General features: G+C 35.9%; 1 protein-coding gene across 1 annotated transcript in view; it reads right to left on the minus strand.

Annotated features, from left to right (window-relative positions):
* Nucleotides 1-22453, minus strand: part of THSD7A (thrombospondin type 1 domain containing 7A) — a 673077-nt gene that overhangs the window by 182154 nt on the left and 468470 nt on the right. Inside the window, exons 5-6 of the mRNA XM_087426025.1 lie at nucleotides 21428-21676; nucleotides 18058-18239 (exon numbers count right to left, since the gene is read on the minus strand). Coding sequence (XP_087282151.1) covers nucleotides 18058-18239; nucleotides 21428-21676 — 431 coding nt within the window. The remainder of the gene's footprint in view (nucleotides 1-18057; nucleotides 18240-21427; nucleotides 21677-22453) is intronic.

The raw sequence follows: 22453 nt of genomic DNA on the forward strand, positions 1-22453 counted from the left end.
GAGAGAACTTACAGCAATGTATGTGGAGTGGGGTCTACTCCTTTCACTCTGCTTACCTTCTGTTTACCCCCAAAGTGTCTCTGAGTGTTTCCAAGTATCATTAAAAATGACATGGACTTGTTTTTTAATATTATGCATCATTCAAAGTTCACATGAAGAGCTACATGTTTTAAAATCCACTAAGTCTGACACAAAGAATCACTGAATGTGGAGGAAAAAAATGTCAGCATTACAACCCAAGCAAGGAGGGACTGTAGGCAAAGGGGCGGGGGAGGGTTGTGAGACTCTGGCTTCACCTTGATGAGGGACCAGGTGGTATACAACCTGAAAAGAACTCTTGAGAGGATATTCAGAGGTGGAGCCAAAACTAGGGACCTGGTCTCATTATATAGTTTGCTTGGTTCTTGTGTTCTTATGTCAAGATGATTTCTGTCTCCATCCTTGATGAATTCATCAAAGGATCCCCTTGGCTGTGGCTCTTCTCAGCTCTTTTCTCAGGTCAAGGGAAAGTTTCCCAATGGGCTCAGCTGCATTTCAGTTGGAAGGCTGAGTTCATTTGTGAAGACTATTAGACCAGCTGCACCAAATACATCTGAAAAGCCACAAATACGAGAAGGGAAGCTGGTCTTTCCTCAAGACTATGGGTTTTGGTTCCACTGGATAAAGCTCTCTGGAAATGAAGGAATGGTGGAGTCTCCACAGATCCTTCCATCTATCACCCAAAAGGAAATTAGGATGTTATTCTGGGGGAAGGTAGGAAACCTGGGCCTGAAGGCACTTACTCAGTTCCCAAGGTCTAAGTTATAATTGTGAGAATGTTTTTTCCCTCACAGCACTCTTGTTGAATTGCACACTTTTTTTGAAGGAAAATTTGTTCTAAATCATGGGCTCTACTCTATATTTTAGATCAGATTTTTTGAGACCTCAGTATGTGCCTGGTGTGGTTCTAAGTGCAGCACATGGATTCTCTCTTTTTTAAATTTTCACAAATTTTATTATCCCCATTTTCTAGGGAAGGAAACAGATTCACAGAGCAGTTAAATAATCTGTCAAAGATCACATGGCTCAGGCATTCTATCTCCATAATCTATTGTCTTAACTGCTTGGTAATGAATTCTTTCAGATTTCATTTCTCTGAAGATGTCAGTTTGTCATGCTCCGTGTTGAAGGGTATTTTCACTGAATACAGAAATCTGATAATTTTCTTTCAACAAAGACATTGTTTCATTGTTTTATGGTCTTCATTGTCTCTCATGAGATTTTAACCCTCATTTGTTATCTTTCTTCACACATATGTATTGTGTGTTTTTTCCTCTGGCTGCTTTAAGAATTTTCCCTTTATCTTTAGGGTTCAGCAATTTGAGTATAATGCATTTTTGCTATTGTTCTTTTTATATTTATCCTGCTTGGGGTTTGCCGAGCTTCTTAGATTTGAAAGTTGATGGTTTCTTTTTCAACAAATTTCAGAAATTCTTGGCCATTATTTCTTCAAATATGCTTTCCATCAAATCATTTTCCCTCTTCTCTCCCTGTAATATCACTAATACATAGACATCTCGATATTATTTCACCTGTCACTGAGTCTCTCTTCACTTTTTTTCCCCTCAATCTTCTTTCTCACTGCTCTTCAGATCTGATAACTTCTAGTTATCTGTCTTCAAGATCACTTAGCCTTTCTTTTTTGTTTTTTTTTTTGTTTTTTTTTTGCTGAGGTAGAGTCGCTCTGAGCTAACATCTGTTGCCAATCCTCCTTGGTTTTTGCTTGAGGAAGATCAGCCCTGAGCTAACATCTGTGCCAATCTTCCTCTATTTTGTATGTGGGTCACCACCACAGCATGGCTGACGAGTGGTGTAGGTCCACGCCCAGGATCCGAACCCGCGAACCCAGGCTGCTGAAGTAGAACACACTAAACTTCACTACTGCACCACGGGGCCAGCTCTGAATTAGCCTTTCTTTGGTAATCTCCAATTGTTAAGCCCACTGAGTGAATTTTTTATTGCAGGTTTTTTACATTCTCGTATTTCCGTATTATTATAATGTCTATTTTTCTCCTCATACTCCCATCTGTCCACTCCCAAGACAATCTTTTCCTTTAAGTCTTTGAACATATGTATAATAGTTTCTTAAAGTCCTTGTCTGCTAATACTAATATCTGGGTCCTTTCAACATATGTTTCTACTGACTGCTTTTTTCTTGAGAATAGGTCTCTTTATTCTACTTCTTTGCATATGGAGTAACTTTTTATCATATACTGGACGTTGTGAATGATATGTTGTAGAGAGTCTGAATTATGTCATCTTCCTTTATAAGTTTTGTTCTGTCAAAGTTAAATTGCTGGCAGATACTTTTGATCCTTTCAGGTCTGGTTTCATTTGGATCAGGGCTTGTCTGGTTCAGATTTGAACTTGGCTATGACAGGGTGATCGTTACTCTTAAGCCATGGTGCCCAAGGTACTCAGCAAGTATTCTTCACCCTCGCAGGGCTGGAAGTCTGACATCTCCTAACACTGCACTATCTATACTATCACCTTTCAACACTCAACCTTGCAGCACAGGATCTCTGCTAGACTTGATAGAGTCTCACTCTGCATATGTGCAGCCCAGCCCTGGGCCAAGGACCCATGGTGTAATCCCACATAGACTCCCAGACTCCACCCCACTCCCCCCAGTGCTGATCTCTTTTCTCTGTACCCTGCCCTGAAATTTCCAGTCACTTCAGCAGCCTGGAACTTAGATTTCTGACTCTTTAGTTCAGCAAAACCCGATGCTATGCTTGCCTTCACTTTTCCTGCTCTGTGTTAGGAAAGACCCTTCACAGAAGACAAAAGTGACTGATCACCTCACAACTGTGTTCACAGTCTTCTCCTGCTTGCTGTTTAATGGCTAAAAACAGTTGTTTTGTATATTTTGCCCAATTTTATAGTTATTCTTATTAAGAGTGTTCCAGTTACTCAATTATGGCTGGAAGCAGAAGCCTAACAATATGTTTGCTTTTCTTATGATTTAAAATATTTACTTACCAGGTTTTTTGATATATTTCTAAATATGCATATCTTAGAACTTTCATCTCTCTGGCTATCAGAGGAAGAAATTTTGCCTGAGTAACAATCAGTTAGTAATCATATGTATCAACCCTTGAGGGTCATTACTAAGTCCATTTATTCATTTACTCAATAAATATTTTCTGAACACTTATTATGTGTTACCTAATAGGTTAGTGATTTTTTTCCCCCTAAGGAGCTTTAAGGGATTTATTTTAACACATTTATTCAACAGATCATGGTGCTTATACTATTCAGATATATGTACTCTGATGTTATTTTTAAACTTATTTATTCTGTCATTACGAGAGTGTGTGGAGGCGAGACAAGCACATCTGAGAGTTATGACTGGAGATGTCCAATAAAAAGATCAATATATGTATTTGTTCCTTGGAGGAGAATTTGGGGCTAGATATACAATTTTCAGAAGCCAAACAATACCCTGGTCATTCAAACAATATCACTACCCAGTCATTCTTTCTCACATCACCCAATTTAATCCTCTACATAGTACTTATTGCTATCTGATAATTTCTTATTTATTTATTTTATTTCTTTGGTTATAGTCTGTCTCTTTCCATTAAAATATAAACTCTGTGACAGCAGGAATCTTGTCTGTGCTGTTCACTTCTCTATTTTCAGCATTTAAAACAGTGCCTAGACATAGAAGGTGCTCAGTAAATACTGGCTGAATAAATGAATGAATGAATGACTTCCTGCCACAGAAAACAGAAATATGGGCATTATCATACATGTATAATTTTATTGTCATTAAATAGGAATAACCTTAATAGACCACTGGCTCTGAGACCTAACTACCATTTGAAAGAAAGGCACACATTCTAAAACCAATATCGCTTAGAGGGGAGGTAACTTTTTCCCAATATCAAACTGGCCTACAATTAATAACTCTAACTTCATAGTATAGTAGTTAAGAGCACAGGTTCAGGAGCCAGACTTTTTGATTCACAATGCTGGTTACGTTATTCACTAGCTACATGCCTTGATAAAATTATTTAACTTCTCTGGCCCTCAATATCATATAATAATAGTATGTATGTCATAGGCTTGTAAGTCTAATAAGCAAATAAATGTAAACAGAACGCATCTCACATATAGTAAGCATCTATCTATCATCCTCCTAATCCTCCTCCTCATTATCATTATTAATTCAAGTTAACTCATTTAGTTCCATAGATTTATAATTGGAAACCATTTAATCTTGAAGAAGATACCAGAAAGTTAAATTGCTTCTTCTAAGAGATGACATTATTGTTCAAGCTGGGTCTCCTTTGCATCTGATTCAGATTTTTGCTGAGTTACGAGCTATGGAATAGATTTAAGGTCTGTTGCTTTTCCTTTGTGCTTGAACCTTTTCTTTGCCCTGCATCTGGTTAGGCCTAGACTCATCCCCCTGTTCGAAGTGGGATCATATTTTATTCAAGTTTATGTCTTTGTCAAGCCTTTCGATTTTAAGGATGCTAATCCCATCCTCACTTAGATGATGGCTGGAAAATGTGTCTCTGCGTTTAACTGCATCTAAGTAGGAACCAAAATAGCAGTACTCCAGATCCTTGTTTCAGGAGACATAAGGGAACTCTCTTCCTCTCAATATCTATCAAAGCTCTGAGGAGGACTGCCTAAGGGAATAGCCGTACATCCATTCATTGAGATATTCTGAACTCTATCCCTGGGTTATCTCGCTTAGCAGAGACCTATAAATCTGTACCATATCACATTAACCCCCACTGATTTGCCTTTCCTGAGTTACACTTTCATATTCATGCTAGTGGCCTACATTTAGGAAAACTGCTTCAAGAAAAAGCTTCCTTATAAAATTCATTGTGGTGCTTATTGTAAAGATGTCAGTGAGGTTGTAACTCAATATAGTTACAGTGTTCTCTTTATGAAGGCCTGCTGGTGAATTTTCCTTCTGACCCTAAAACCAGAAATTGTTGTGCTTTTCCTTTACAACTGGTTTCTATTGTCTAATGGACACTGTGAATTTCATAATTTTATAATTAATTCCTCTTTGCATTGGCTATTCAAGGCTTAGAGCCAAAACTTGTGGCTCTACTTCAAGAAATTCATAGGATCTTATGGCACACATTTTGTACATTAGATTTATTATATTCATTATTGATTTGATCTTCTCTTTCTACTAGCATTTTTCCTTTGCCACACATTCCTCATCCATTTATGCTTAAAATCATTTTATATCCCTTTATTGTATGTATTTTCATAAAATAAAGTGGGACATAGGTAAGCATTAAAAAAAAATCACATCATTGAATGCAGAAGATTTCTTTTCTAACCGTGCATAGAGTAAAAGCTGCTTGATGAATTCAAGTCACTCTCAAGCCATCAATATGAGTTATCTTCCCAGAAAGAATATCTACTATGGGGAAATCTACATATTTTTACAGAAGACAATCATTACCCTCTCTAAAGCATACCGCATACAGCACAAATGCATATTGTTCACATGGAAACAGTGACTACAATTCACAGCCAGTAGCTGCGGGCTTGATTCTGACAGTGGAAAGTCTGGGACAGAGAGTATTTCATACCAGGTGACTTGATATAATACAGTTAAGGTACCTATTCAGTTGAACCATATGCAATTGCCACTAATCGAAAGCTCCTGACTTACAAAAACAGCAATTTCATATGATTCAACATAATACTGGTCCAAACAACCGTGGACAAGACTCCACATTGACCTTATAGAATCATCTCAAGGAATGAATTTCTTAAGTGAGTTGAATCCTGAAAAGGGCTTAAATTATGCTTAGTTTTCCTTCAATTTTCTGTTATAAGAGGTAGATCTCCATGGCATTTTTATTTGCTTATTTTTACAACAGAGATGTCAGACAACTTAACATAATGCACTTACTTCTGATGATTTTGATAAAGTTGTGGACAGTTACTGTACCCAATCATTTGTGAAGCAAATTCATAGGGCAGGGGAGAATGACTGGATAGAATTTAGACCTTGGAGTAAAAAAGAAAAAACTGGCTTTGAGTCTGTCCTCTGTCACTTATTATCTCAGAATGTCTGGGAAAATTATTCTCCAATTATCCATTTAGTCATGTATTAATGGGAAAACACTATCACAACATACTAGTTTCTTTGCTCATCTCTTTGCTATGGATTTTTGGAAGACAGTGAGAAATCGATCAGCCTCTTTAGTGAAAAACACGACTTTTTTTTTTTCAAAGTACTTCTGGAATTCCTAATGAAGTAGGAACTTAATTGATCCAAGATTTTCTAACCAGACCTAGTTGAGAACATGTTAAACAATAATATTCTTTTCTAAAAATTCTTTTTTCTGCATCTATTCATTAATATTATTTTGACAAGAAGAGATAAGGTCTCCCAGGCATAGTGCTGCCTAACCAATGTGGCATTAGATGCCCAGGCATCCTGTGCAATGTAAAGGGCAGATGGACCAGTGTGGCATTCTCAGGTTGAGCAATGATGAAAGTTTTCTTTCTAGAGCAACCAAACAATACCAGAGCTATTGCAAGAATTTCCTTCAGAATCCTTTGTCAATAGAGTGCTGCTTAAAATTCTCAAGGATTCAGTGTCACAAAGTAAGGGAAGCTGTAATTATTTTGTCTCCCATAACTACAGAAGTAAAATTAGTTATATTTCTTTTTACTCTGGAATAATACAAAAAAGTCTACTTTTTCCAAGAAAGGAGCAACTTAATATAATGTAAGTACACAGCAGGATTTTGGGATATATAGTAAAGAGACTCCATGAATTATACATCCTCTGTTATGTTTCTCATTTAGCAAGGCCAGTATACAATTATGCCTTTACTACAGTCATGCACTGTATAACACTGTTTCAGTCAACGATGGACCACACGTACGATAGTGGTCCCATAAGATTAGTACATATAGCCTAGGTGTGTAGTAGGCTATATGTACTGTCTAAGTTTGTGTAAGTACACTCTGTGACGTTTGCACAACAACGAAATCGCCTAACAACACATTTCTCAGAATGTATTCCCATTGTTAAGCGATGCATGACTGTATGTGCAAAAGGTTTGGAGTAAAACTATTATTTAAAAAATCCCTCCCTTTTTCTCAATTTAACCAGAAAAGTAAACACATAAACAAAAGCAATTCACATTCATTTGGCATATAACAAGTGCAAAGTCTTATGCTAGGATGTGTTTTACATACATTATCTCATAACCCTTTGCAGAGGAAAAGAAAGCAAAGGAGAAAAGAATGAAGTTAGTGAGACATAGAGATTAATCTGAAATGAAACACTATAAATTAGATGTCTAGGAAGTCAACATCCTCTAACTGAAGGGCTTTCTCTGTCTTTCTTAAAGATATTTCTAAATGACACAATTAGCAAATGTGCTAACTCAGACCTCTGGCAAGAATGATAGATAATATGAAAGTTTAGGGGGGAAAAAAGCCATGCCCTCCTCAGAAGCTTAAAATCTTGGGGAGTTAGCAGGAATATTCATGAGGTAATTGTAAAGGAATAGAATTATATGTAATCAAATGGTAAATTGTGTAATACAGTATAAGGCTATAGGCTTTAGATGAAGAAAGATCACTGAGGTCTTACAGTGTGAAAAAGATTACTGAAATAGGAGGAGATATTTGGATAGTCGGGACAATGATTGAAGGCATTTCAAGGCAGAAAATAAAGGAGTAGGAAGAGAAAAGGAACAGAGATGTCACTGGTCTCTGTTGCAACAGACAGGTGATCCTTAGCTTAGAGAAAGTTCTTGTCCATAGACAAATACAGCACAGACTGACACAGAGAACATGTAGCTTTGTTGAATATCGAAAATGTGAAATTGTAAGAAGGTACATCAAATGTATATAGCTACTTTGAATTCTTAAATTGTATTCAACATATAACTTTTTCTGATAAATTAGTTCACCCAACTAGAGGCCTTTTTAGTGGATTCCAGACCAATAATAATATGGATCCCTGTATTTCGAGTGTATTTTTGTGTGCGATAAATGACGAAACCTTTTCAAGATGAATCTGGTGTCATGGCTTCCTTTTTCCACTGCTATTCTCCCTGGTTTATTTCCCTTTTTATTGCCCATTGCTTTTAGAAGGAATAAATATTAATGAGTTCCACAATGTAGTTTGTACTCCTCTGTTAACACTGGTGAGAGTAGCTACTCCCTACTGAGCAATCATCAGCAAGGCAGGGAACAGCCAGCCACAAACCATTTCTTTTACATTCTTAGATAGCAGGAGTGTGCCTCTGAAAAAATGCTATTCATTCACCAGTGCACATCCCTGAGTGCTCGTTTCAAAATTCCTTCTGGTGCTATCATTCATCTACAACGGACTCGATGAAATAAGTGCTTAAGGGTTACAAAAAGCACATGAACTACAGTCACTTGGTAGTGTCAGGTTATGCGACATTTTATCCACCGTCTTTCTTTCATTAATGGAGGGTCCTTTACTAACAGCTATGGCTTCTTTCCATCTCTGGTTACAGGTATGAAGATGAAACAGTATCCAAGAATGTTAGGTGTTCTTCCTCTGCAATTTCCTAGCTTAACTACAAGCAAAGTATAGTGGTTTTCTAAAGATTTGCAGCTCAGGGACCTAAAACTAGGGCTCAGTGAGTGTAAAGAAGAACAATATTAGAACTGAAAGTTCTACTACTGAAGACACATAATGACTTTTCCCAGGCCCTCCATTCTCCCTCGTCTTACCTCCCGAACTGTGGGAGACACGGCTTTCCAGGACACGTTATGCCTGTGTTTCTGTTTCTCATCTTAAAGTAATGATTCTCTTTGGATCTAACAGAGGCCAAAAATCTGTTAGTATTAGGGGCAGAAAAGCTCATGAAGCTTAAGGTTCAGGGCCCTTCACATGCACAAGCCCTTTTGGAGATCCTAGCAGAGACTTTAGTGATTTTGTATTTGTAATTTTGCTTTTTTAAAAAAAAATAATGAGGGTCCCCTAAATTGCATAAACTTTGGGGCTCAGAAAACCTGGACTTCTCTGCCCCCAACCCCAGTCTCAACTGAAGCTTTGGAAAGGGCTTTAAAAGGACTGTCATTAGCTTTACGGTAAAATCAACTCCTGATTATAATCAACAATGGTGCGTATAAAAAAGACAGCGAGTCTGCACCCATTCCAGACCTACAGAATCACAATCTCAGTGGATAACATGAAGGAATTTTTGCATTTTCTTAAAGCATCTAGGTGACTCTTAAACTACATTTTCATGATATGTGCCTTCCAGAAAAATAATTCACCTGATGAATACGGGTAAAAGTTCTTTATTGAGAATGGACCATGGTTGTAGTGAACTTGCAGAGCTTAACTGAAGAGCCCCAAACTGGCACATCTGTAAAGGTCTCTCCATGTCAGCCTTGTGAAGGGTCAGTTCTGAACCCCCAGGAAAGGAAGCTGTAAATATAAGACCACTATTTGGCTATCAGCTCCCCGAGGACAGGGATCAAGTCTGCTTTCTTAAACATTCTGTCTCCAACATCTAAATCAGTGATGTAACCTAGTAGTTGTTCAATAAGTATTTATTGAGTGAATGAAGGAATACCAAGTGAGATATCCAAATCTGTAACACTTCTATCAGATTATGACTGATGTGCAGAAGAGTAACACTTGGGAGAACAGACATACAATGAGTTTAACATTAAGTCATTGATCCCAACTGTTTGTTCTCCACATTAGGCATTTAATCTTTGCAGCAACCAAATGATTAACACAGTGCCTTAATAAATCTTATTGTCATTGACAATATTGGCAATCAATATTGCCACTGTCATATCATCACCACCATTATTACATTAGTTTCTTTTAGGGTGGGCATTTGAGACTTAAGTGTAGGTATTTTTAAGTATTTCATTAGACTTTATATTGTTGGAGAAATTGCATTGTTTCTAGCCTATTAATATCCTTTTGTGTCATAAAATTGTTATCCAATATGTTTTATCCTCATTAGTTTAATATCACTCACATATTTTACCAGTACATCATCTATGACTTTGTCCAGGACACCACTATACATAATGAATTTTACTATCTTTTCTAGGTAATAATTCCTTTGCCAATGTCATTCATCTTTCCCATTAGCAAACTGGGAAAAACTAGAATGATAGAAACGGAGATAGGTTTGAAATACTTATGAATTTTCAGATGTTTCTCTTCTTCAATTTAAGAGTTTGCAATCACTTTCATGCTTCATTGAATAATATCAATTTGGCAACATAATTTTTATTGAGTTTTATGTTTGTGGAGATTGTCCTTCACTCTAAAAATACCAGAGAAAATTCTGGGAATTTTTGATTATCCAAGAAAATTTTCTATCAAACGCATTTAATCAATCCAATTATGCAATTTTCTGAATAGTTTCAATATTGTACACATATATAATTTAAGCCAATCTCACGTTATTTCCTTGATAAAAATAAAATTTTCAGCTGCACTTTGTATGTAAAGATGGCATCATTGCCTGGGAAATACAATGTGTGGTCTGTTACTCTGTTTACATATCTGCCAGCAGTGGCAAATGTTTGAACTGAGTAATCCACACTCTTAGTTTGATTACTGTAAACATTTATAATACAGTTGGTTGGTCTCATAGATGTAGTAATAATTAAAACAAAATAATTTTCTTTAATAATCATTGACTCTGACATTTTACATCCATATTTCTAGTCTTTTTTATTTCGTATTAGTTGGATCATCTCTATAGTAAAAAAATGAGTTTTTTTCTTGTACTTAGTACCTTTTATTGAATTGACTGAATTTCATTTAGTCCCTTTTATTCCCTCTGTTGGACTGGAAAGTATATACATATAATTTAATTATTTATAATTGATTATATTATTACATGTCAATAGTTATTAAAGTAAAATATGTATTTTTCTTCAATAATTATTCTTAAATTTTTAACATGCATAATGACAATAATATACAAGGATGTTCAGTATCTCTACTCTTTCCCAAACAGTATGCTCCTTAACATTTATTCTTGTCATATATGATTGTTGTTCATTAACTAAATGCACAGTGTTTTAGTTATGAAAATTATTAGTGTTGCTTCATACATATCTATACTTATTTAGATTACCAAGGTGTTTACCAAAATTTTTGCACTTCTTGAATTCTTTTCTCTCTGGCTTCAATTTCCTTCCTCCTAAACACTATCATTTAGCAGTTCTTTAAGTGAAGGTTTATGAAAGATAAACTGTGTCACTTTTGTCTTAATTTTGCCCACAGTTTTTAACAATAGGTAGCTGGATAAATAATTCTAAGTTGACATTTATTTTCCTCTCAGTACTTTTAATATATCATTTTTGTTATTTTGCTTTTTCTGTAGCTGTTGAGAATTTCACTGTTAATTTGTTAATTCTTTTCTAGTTAATTTTTTCCCTCTCTCTATCCCTTTTAACACGTCTTTGCAGTTGATGAGCTGCAATCTCACTACATTGTATCTAAGTGTGCCTATATTATTATCCTGCTTGGAAATTGTTTTTCTTGATTCTGTACATTCTTGTCTTTCATCAATTCTAGAAAATTCTCTCATCTTTTCTCTTAATTCTCTCATTATGAATCTTCTTGTTTAATGCTGCATGATTATTATCTTCACTTTTATTTTAAAATTCTATTTTCAGTGTTGCATTTTGAATAATTTCCCTACATTTGTCTTCAGTTTACTGACAACTGTTTAGCTCAATCTGTCTAATTTATCCATTTATTTGCTTATTTTCATTAAAAGTATTTTTCAGTTCTAGAACTTCTGTTTTTTTTTTTTTTTAAATCTGGTCTTTCTCATTGTGACTCATTATATTTAATGTGTTAATTTTTTCCTTTACATCTTTAATAAGTTTTAGTATATGTATTTTATGGTCTCTGTCTGCTATTTCTAATATTTCCAACCTTGTGTCTAATCTTACTGTTTGTTAGGCAGTTTAAATCATCTTTACGATGGATTATTTTTCTTCGCGTAGTTCACAATTTTGAATGGTGCAGTTTATCTGGGGAAACCCTGTGCCTTAGGCTAAGGTATTCCCCACTTTAGAGTTTTTGGTTTTGCTTATGTCAGGCACCCCAGTAGTACCATTGGCCTGACACCACTTTTTATATTAATTTTTCAGCTTTGTGGTCTTTCGACTCATGGAAGTACCGTAAATTTAAAACTTAAACTAGTATGAGGACAGGCCCATAGTTGGAATTCTTAGGAGAGGTTTGCTTTTGCTCTGACCTGAGGCTGAGGCTGAGCTACTTCCTTGTCATCTCCCTTTAGGAGAAGTTAAGTTTCTCTGCTCACTCATTGATGCTATAACCCATTAAATAGCAACCCATTGAGGTAGATGAAGTAATGCAGTATTTCTGCTTGAACTCTCCTTCTCTGGCTAAAAGTTTTATGTCATGCCCCTTATAGGCTTCACTCCTCCAAAGTCCCCATAATGTGTAACCCTCCTCCTATACCAACCCCACCCAAGCGCAGACACAGAAAGCATCATCAGCTCAACCTTCCTGGTTTAGTTAATTGAGACCTCAGTTCTGCTCTTAAAAGCATTTAAAACCATATTGTATCCTGCACGTCTAGGTGTTTTGTAAAGGATGATTTTCAGCTATTATAATCTGCCACATTGGTGGAAATGGAACAGAAGAGTCATTTATAAATAGGTATTTTTAAGCAAATAAAGTTAAGTAATGTGCATAGAGATACAAGGCCAAGCAGAAATGAAAACCAGGTTTCCTGATTATCTGTCTGGGGTTCTTCTGAAAGTAGCCTTAAGAGGAAAAGTCAAAAGATTTTTAAGCTATCTACTGTAATTGGAAAAGAGAAAATAGATACATAAAAAATGTTCTCTTAAACGAGGGGCCAAACTGAAACAAAGTGCATGAATTTTGACTTTCGTCACTTGATCTAACAACTAGATCATGTTTCCTCTATTTGAAGTCAAAGGTGTGAACAGTTATTTATTCAGGGGTGAAAGGCAGGGTGTGTGTGAATATAGCCCCTTGCTGAAGTAGAGAATTTTCTTTTAATAAAAGAGTGTATTTGAAACATTCAAGAGATAATTTTCAGACAAATTAAAAGAAAATTGTACCATTTTACAAAGGGGAGAGTAAACACATCAAACAGCAAATGTTTATTAAACATTAAGTAAGTCAAGGCATTATAAGCACTGTTTTCTTGTTTACATGACTTCTGAGCTGCCTCTATATTTTTCTTTGATTGCCTTTTTGGTTGAATATTTCTTGATATCTCATCAGTCAGCTCTTCCTCCCCTCAAAATCGTAAGTTACCACAGGGGTAGACCATGGACCAGCTTAATCTAATTTCCAGCATGTAAGTTTTTATTAGCTTCTATCCCAGTGGCTGATACCTCTTGGCACCTCACTTTTCATTTTGTAATCTACTGATCACAGAAAAATTTCAGAGGATAACAGCCCTTCTCTCCCACAAAATATCCAGGGAACTGATTTCCGAGGAGGATCTGATTCCTTCAGGGATTACCTATGTTTTAATTATTCTATAATTATATTACAGTACTTTTTGCAACCCACCACATCAGTATAGGCTATGTTTTCAAAATGTAGTCATCGTGTGATTTAGTTCCTTTTTCATTTTCCATATTAAGATTAGCAGAGCACAAAGTAGTGTGCTTAGAAATATGATAAATTATGAAACGTTTCACACCTACACTAATTTATCTCAACAAAAGTGTTCATAACCAAACTTTATATATCTGTTTATATAACTATGATATCCTATGACATTTTAAAGTCAGTAAATTTAAAAATCTTTTTATGATTTTCTATAATTTACATCTACATAATGATGTTATAGAAAGTCAAGAAACATGAAATCATATCTATTTCATGGGACAGGTTTGATCTATTTCTAGCAAAATAGAAAGTAAAAGTAAACTACTACCTTTCCTAGATGCCTTAAGGATTGTATCAGGGAATGTACAGAGAATCTCTGATACACATTTCTGATTGAGATGTCATATAAAATAGTCTCACCTACCTGTTATTTCAAAAGCGATGGATAGGAAAGGTACAGCACTAGACTTCGATGTACTTTGATATTTACCTTCTCAAATAACAGGGAAATAGCACCATAAGCATAGCCTTTTTTTTTTTTTTTCAAAATAGCTTTGACTAAAGTGGGCTAGTTTGTGGAAACTGTAGATAAAAGACTACAATTATAAAGAATTTATTTAGAGATGGTGACTACTTTATTCTCCTTATTTCTTTGCAGAACATGAGAAAACATGAGCTCTTTATCCATCCTTCTGTCTACCCATTCACAGTTGAATCATCCTTCCTTCTGTCCATCTCTCCATTGATCCTCCAAGCCTTTCTGCTGCTTTATCTCATTCTATGTCATCATACAGGCTCATTATCCAGGCTGTCTTTCTTAATAAGCTTAAATCCCACAGACCTTACCCAGATTTCAGTATGGCCTATTTAATATGTTTTCTACAAAAGAATGTTCTTAAGTTTCCTATAATATAAATCATGGTAAGCTTCATGATGCTTTATAACCAATACTTTTGGTTTTCCCTATTTAAAAACATGGTCAATCTGTATCAAATGGAAGAATTTCTTAAGTTACTAGAGCTAAAATCTACCTTCATGTCACTTTGAAATCTTAATAAAAAATCAATTCATGTTCATGCACTCAGTGATCAGCAACATTTTCATCAGCTTTCTAGGACTTATACTGAAATCTCCCTGTGGACAAGGATTCTTCCTGTCATATTCTGATAAGGGTAGATTTCATGCCAGCAGAAGCTGGACATTCTTCACAGCCTACTGGAATTTTGATCAGCCAGCTGAACAGAAATCGTCAACGGTTTAACTACTAATTCTTCTCAGTAAAGAACTTGTCAAGTCTTTCTTGTAAAGAAGTGATAATAGAAATTTTGTTTATCTGAATATCATAGAGGAAAGGTTGACAGGATTGAGAGGGTTACATGGCCAGCAGCAATATATGAATAAAATGTGGATACTCTCCAACACCAAGTAGATATACTTTTCCTATTGTCTATAGATGCTACCAACTTAAATATTCTGATGATATAATTCCATTGACATAGATAAGATACCAAGTTGTGAATATCATACATTATACTTTGTGAGTACTTTAATAACACATATTTTGATTTTCTAGAAATTAAATGTATTAGCTCCGCGGAGGAGAAATTTTATGGCCCAGTGTGGTGTGAATCAGTTATTAGTAGAGAATACACCAATGAATAAAGTGATTTAATGTGGCCCTATCCTTATTCTAAGGTGGTCATCACCATTCCTCTGTGTAATAGGATGTGCCAAGATAATAAAGGAAGTTTATGTGAATTTCATATCACTTGTTTTCAGTATTTTTGTATCCAGAAATTTTATTTTTGAGTTAAAGCATTTTATTTTGAGTTAAAGTATTTTTAATAGCTTGGTTACATGTGAAAACAAGACATTTATAGAACACAGTGTGTGAATCTGCAAAAACAACAGTGTAGACTTTGTTCTTCAAACCTAGTACAATATGAATTGCTCATACGGCAGTTTGTTCATGGTTACACAGTCAGGATTTCTTGAGATCAGTATCTTTATTAGGATTGATTGACAGAGTTATTTTGAGAGGTTTCCATCTCTTTATAAAGTAGGCTTTATTCTTTCATATTTATTGAAGGAAGACAGACCGTGAACAATATTCATAGCTCACAGTCTAACTGTTCTCCATTCACACATATTTATAGTCTTTACATGTCACTCTTGGGATGCTGGTGGATTGAATAAGTTTCCCACTGGGAAATGTTAAGTGCTTCTGGGGGGAAATTCACATAGTCTGAGTTCTGAGGGAAAAAAAGCTGCAACTTTTAGGGAGAATTAACTGTTTTTGCAAAGACTATAAGAAGCTTATTAGTATTCTTGGTATTTGATATGAAATGACACAAATTCCTAAGTTATTCATGTTACATACTCACATGATAAATATTAATTTCAGGCAAATTGATTATTTCTATATCTATTGATCTTTGCTTTGGCATTTGCTTTAGTCCAACAGATACATCTTAACAATGATCTCCTTTCTGTTTTCCTTTTTTTCTGTGACTTTTATTTTTGGTGCTCTGCAGTGCTTTGACAGTAGTAGGGGGACTCCACGACAAAATGATTTAAAAAAATATCCAGTTGCAATTCAGAATTCTGAAGGATCTTTTGAAAGTAATAACCTACAGGACATAATTGACATTCAGAAACTAAAATCTGATCTACCTCTAGCAATAAAATTATACTACTCTGAAAGGACTGCTATAATAAATCCACCTAAGAGTGTTAAAAATGTAGCCATTCAAGTGGCCAAGAAAATATTAATGTACTAACATCACATGTTTTATGCTACTTCCTTAGAACCTCAAGGCACGTTAGTAGTAAAATGTATCCCTAGGCTAGATTCCCAAATGAGCTGACAAGCTATGTAAAGTTAGTGGATACAAAACAATTAAATTATGCAAGTTGCAAATGCACAATTTCAGTGCTTATTTTCCATGAATTACTGGTCACTGCTGTCACTCCTGTTTTGGAGAGGCAGAGTAGCCATCTCATCTTTTGTTTTTTAAAACATCCATTTCTCTTGGCTCTGTCCCTTCTTTTCTGGTCATTCGCGATCAGATTTCTTCTCTGAATATTCTCCTTTTTATGGTCTTTCATCTGCTGATATCAACTAGAGTCTTTATCCTTATTCATTTCCCTTTCCATCCAACATATCTGCTGGGAAATACTATCCTATCCTATCACAACTTGCCAAATACAACGTACTTATCCTTATCGGCAAGATTTCTTTTTTGTTTTTGCTTTTCTTGAATGGTGTGCTCTAATACGGCTGTTCCCTCCTCTTGGAATAGACTCCCTCTTACACTCTGACCCAGTTAACTGTATGGAGCGTGTGTCATCACTCACCTCAAGTGCCACCTCCTCTATGAAGGGTTCTGTTTCTATGATCCCCCTATCGTTATTCTAAAACTCGTTATAATTCATATCATATTGCCTTATAACTATTGGTTTGTTTGTGTGTCCTCATGATGACCATGAGCACTTTCTCGATCCAAAATTTGTATGGATATTTCTATCCTCGCCACCTTACATAATTTTTGGAACTCTGTTGGTAACTAATACATACTATATGTGGAGTGGATGAGTGATGGAAGTCACGCCATCCTTCAGGTAGAGGGACTGAAAGAGGGTCTGCTTATAGCATTGCTTAAAAATATTCATATTTGTGTGGACTGAAGAGGGCTACTAATTGAATATAAACTTGATATAATAATGATTAGCATTCTAGAGTAATATTAATACATAATAATATATACTTTTAGCCCTGGGAATCTTGGACTCACTTATCCTTTTGCACACATATCTGGTCCCCAAACTGAGATTTAAACAAAAATTCTAAGATATGTCTGCCAAATCAAAGAGTTTAAAAAAAAGTCATGTTAAAGACATGTTAAAGACATGTTAAAGATTTTTTTTACTGTAGTTTTATTCTGTATTTATTACATTTAAATTCAAATTGAAATTTTCATTCAATACCATAATTAACTTATTTTTTCAACCACATTGTAAACTGCAAAAGGAGGTGTTTTTTACAAGCAGGTTTTACTTCTTACATAAAGAAAAGAAAATTTGGGCTTCAGAATATATGCTTGCATTCTATGTGTAAACTTATAAGATGGATTTTTATTCTATTTTTACAATTTATTACTGCTGCTAAATTTTGACTCAGAGCCTGAAGTCAGAAAATTGAAAGAGAGACTTGTCAGTAAATCAGAAGTGACGAAAGATGGAACTGGATTAAATATTTCTGACAACCAAAATTTCGATTGCTGTTCACCATAGCACATATCAACCATCACGTGAACAGAAATATGGCTATTCATGCCCCAAATGGCCGTGTATATATCCCTGCAGGGTGATCTCATGCTTGGTCTCCATGTGCGAGTCTTGGAGAAGATAATAACGTTTACCTTCTTTGTCTTTGCGGCTGTTCAAACGCGAGACGAGGTTGTCGCTGGCCTGCACGCAGTACACCTCTCGGGTCTGGACCCCGCCTCCGCAGAGGGCCGTCTGGTTGCCCCGCCTCTTGTCCTGCTGACCCAGCAGAGGGTCCACGCGGCACTCGGTCCACTCCGTGGTTCTCCAGCCATACCTAAGCAAAGAAAACGCCCGCAGCGGCAACCATGTTTATCGAATAGAACTTTGCTCTGCTCTTCTCATATTTTTTTTTCTTAAGAAAATTAATCTAAAAAACACTTTCCCCTTGAGTCAACCGTAGACTACTACATCTATGGGGCAGATTCAATTTCAATCTCTTCTTTATCCTCAGCAGTGCTCCATTTAAAGAGGGGTTCAATTTAGGATGATCCGGTTTTAATTGCAACTACTGGAAGTTACTTATAAATATTTTATGAAAAGAGAGCATAATGCTGAAAACATGAAATTTTATGTGCAATTAAGCTGAACTCCGGCTTGCCCTTTCTTGATGCTTATAAACAAAGGAAGATTGAATCTGGGAACAGAAAAATATTCTAAATGATGATCAACCCAAACATTTGTTTTGCTATTAATAAAATGCATGAAAATTGCTTTTTCATATTGGATCAAAATTATAATTGTGTTAAGATTAAAAAATATAACATAACAATTTAGAGTTTTCTCTTTATTGTCGAGAATATAACATAATTTAGAGTTTTCTCTTTATTGTCGAGAATAACTGTTTTTTCTGTAGCATTGAGCTGTCCCTGATGAGTGCTGACGAATGATGAAAAGAGCTGAGTATCTAATCAAGGGGAACACAGGAAAGACTATCCGTGATTCTAAATTAAAGCTCCAATCAAGATTATGATGTGAAAGAAATGTCGGGGGCTTGTCAACCTAACACGTGCTTTAAGGAGATAGCCAGGGAACCATTTCCCAATGCCACTGAAGATAGAAAGTGATGGCATTTCTCCACCTCAAGGAAAATGGATATTCTAAAAGCACCAAGAAAATGGCTCATGTAGCACTTTGTGTCACTTTAACCAAGATGCTTCCTTAGTAATCAGATTAACAGCCAACATAGGTACAAATGGATGTGCTAATGTTCATCTCAATTGGACAAAAATGTTAAATGGTCCCTCAGACATCTGATCTAGATGCTTTGCTTTGTCAAAGGTAAAGTTTCATGACAGAAAAGCTGACTTTCATACCGGTTTTTAATTTTTTTTTTTTTGAGGAAGATTGGCCCTGAGCTAACATCTGCCAATCCTCCTCTTTTTGCTGAGGAAGACTGGCCCTGGGCTAACATCCGTGCCCATCTTCCTCCACTTTATATGGGATGCCGCCACAGCATGGCTTGACAAGCAGTGCGTCGGTGCACACCCGGGATCTGAACCGGCGAACCTCGGGCCGCTGCACCGGAGCGTGCACTTAACCGCTTGTGCCACCGGGCTGGCCCCCCGTTTTTAATTTTTATAAGTGGGGATTTGTGGCTTAAAAGAGGTGCGGGACTGGGGCATCAAGGAATACTCTTGACGTATGTGTATAAAGGAAGTCCAGTATTCAGGTCAATTCTAAAACATGGATAATTAATGCCTTCAGCAGAGGCGGGGGCGAGGAATGTAAAACCAAACAAGTCATTCATTAGGGGAGTTAAAATGAAAATTTTATTTTTTTGTAGAATGGAGTCCCAATTTAGGTCATCCTAAGGAGTCCTGTGAGAGGAACAGATTTTTAGTAATACAAATTGGTTTCACCTTCTGAAAAAAAAAATGCTACCCTCCAAAAAGGCAGAGAAGAGTAAGACTCAGAATATATATTTATTTTGTTAATGGTGTTTGAATATCTGAGAGGAAAAAGAATAAAACACCTAGCTTGAGACAGAAATAGAAGAAACTCATAGGAGACAAAGCACTCTGATGGGAGATCCTGGCAACTTCCTCGAGCCTATTACATGGAGAGGAACACACAAGTGGGTGAGACAGCCAAACAGTTAGGAACGAAGCTCTCTGGAGTTTTCAGTCATTTATTACATACGGGAGAATGGATTATTCCAAAGTGCTGCAGAACTGAAGATCTTGTATAAATCATCACTATCTTTGTTATTAGTATTGTTAGAAGTAGTAGTAGTATTAATATTCCTCCTCACTGGTTCATGAAGTTCAAGCTGTAGGCACGCTTTTTGAATGTCTGGAATATTCCGGAGGTCTCAATGAAACTTGTGCATATCTATTGAGAAACTAAGATTCTCTAAGTTGTTTCATAAATATTCTATAGTTAGACTAAGCTGAAGTATATTTATTAAGATAATTCACTGTAATGTCTTAGAAATGATATATATATTTTTTGCGAGGAAGATTAGCCCTGAGCTAACCTCCGATGCCAATCCTCCTCTTTTTTGCTGAGGAAGATTGGCTCTAAACTAACATCCCTGCCCATCTTCCTCTACTTTACATGGGATGCTGCCACAGCATGGCTTGATAAGCAGTGAGTAGGTCTGCGCCCAGGATCCGAACCTGCAAACCCCGGGTGGCCAAGGCAGAGTGGGTGAACTTAACCGCTACACAACTGGGCTGGCCCCAGAAATGATATTTTTTAAGGACAAAAAGAATACAGTTATGCTACCAAATATTTCAGAATTAGCCTTATTTCATCTGAATTGAATGAACATTCATTGGGCACTTACTGCGTGCCAGGCCCTGTGATATATGCTGGTGATTAAAAAATTAAAAAAAGCACAATCCTTGTCCTTAAGGAGCTTAAAGTCTCATTATTTTGATGTAGTATTTTACTCTATTCCATAGGATTTGTTATATACAGTACTGAGTTTTAATAGAACTTGCTCAATAAGTTAACAGAAACCTATAATTTGAAAGTTTATTTTACCTTATAGAATGGGGGTTGACAAACTGTGACCCAAGGACCAAATCCAACCTGTCCCCTGTTTTTATAAATAAAGTGTTATTGGAACATATCCACACTCATTTATTTACATATTGTCTATAGTTCCAAGGGCACAGTTGAATCATTGCTACAGAGACATATGTGGCCCATAAAGCCTAATATATTTACTATCTTCCCCTTTACAGAAAAAGTTTGCCAATAATATATTTTATGGAAAATATATAAAATCTAACCTTCATGGAGATTTGGAAATATGGCTTGTTAAAGACACTTTTATTCTGTAAAACCCATATTTTTTTTTCGGATGGTGTTTGTAAAGAGAGATTTTATTTTTCTACTTAGAATTTGTAAAAATCACTATTTCTCAACGTACTATTCAGTTGAAATCAAACAGCTGAACAAACATGCAATTTGGGCAGACATGGCAGCAGAGGCTACAGTCCTTCATTTACTCACGTGGCACAGGGGGCAACCACATCTCCTTGAGACACACAGGGTTCTTTTTCCTCAAGTTCCGGACACTCTTTGTCACTGCCGATAGGAAACTGCCTGATGACCCGTGTCCTTACACGAGTGCCTTTAGGGGACGCCATATTGTGGCACGTTTTTGAGCAGGGGCTCCATTCTGACCACTCCGACACCTGGCACTCTTTGGTGATCACACAGGACTGGAAGGTCACTGGCAGCTTCTCTTGCTGGCAAAAGCTGCAAAAGAACATTGATATTCTCAACACAGACTCACAGGCAGTTATGAACTTTGTCTTCTACACTTTAGAGTGAAATCAGCTCGGACGTTTTTATTTCTACTTGGAGGTGCAATTCCAATTTCAGTGAAAATATATAACATTTACAATATGTAAAAGCATTTAGACTCAAAGCTAACATCTGCATTTCCTCCTATTTTGTAAGAGTTGTTAAACCATTCATAGGAAATAGAAAATAAAGGGATTAAGCAAAATTGGCTGAAACTAAGTTTACCATATTGTTCATTTCACTCACTCCAGATTTGTTTTAATTTAGAAAATGAGAAACCAAGAACTGTTAACATATGATAATTTCCATTCTGCATAGTGATTTAAATAAACATGCCTGGCCAACTTAATACAATATTGTTTTGAATAGAAAAAGTAATTTAATATATGCTTAACATTATTTTTAATATCGCTTGAAACTTCAGTTGTCACATTATAATGTATGGTTATTCAAATACAACAACTTTTCCAGTTCACATTTTAATACACAGTATACATATGCATATCTTAATTAAATACATCATAAGCATTAGAAGTATAAATCTATTTATATCTATATTACTATAGAGATATCCTCTAAATAAATCTCTACTATTTATTCCTCAGTAAAGTATTTATGTTCAAACTCTTATCTATCTACTTCTACTTGAATTACAGGAATGTTGGATTCTAAATTGTAATGTCTACATATGAAGATGAAGATGATGTTATGGATATCAATGACTAAGGG

Source organism: Ceratotherium simum, chromosome 1 (genome assembly GCF_057802395.1).
Source record: "Ceratotherium simum simum isolate JZ-2026a chromosome 1, ASM5780239v1, whole genome shotgun sequence".
Lineage (NCBI taxonomy): Eukaryota > Metazoa > Chordata > Mammalia > Perissodactyla > Rhinocerotidae > Ceratotherium > Ceratotherium simum.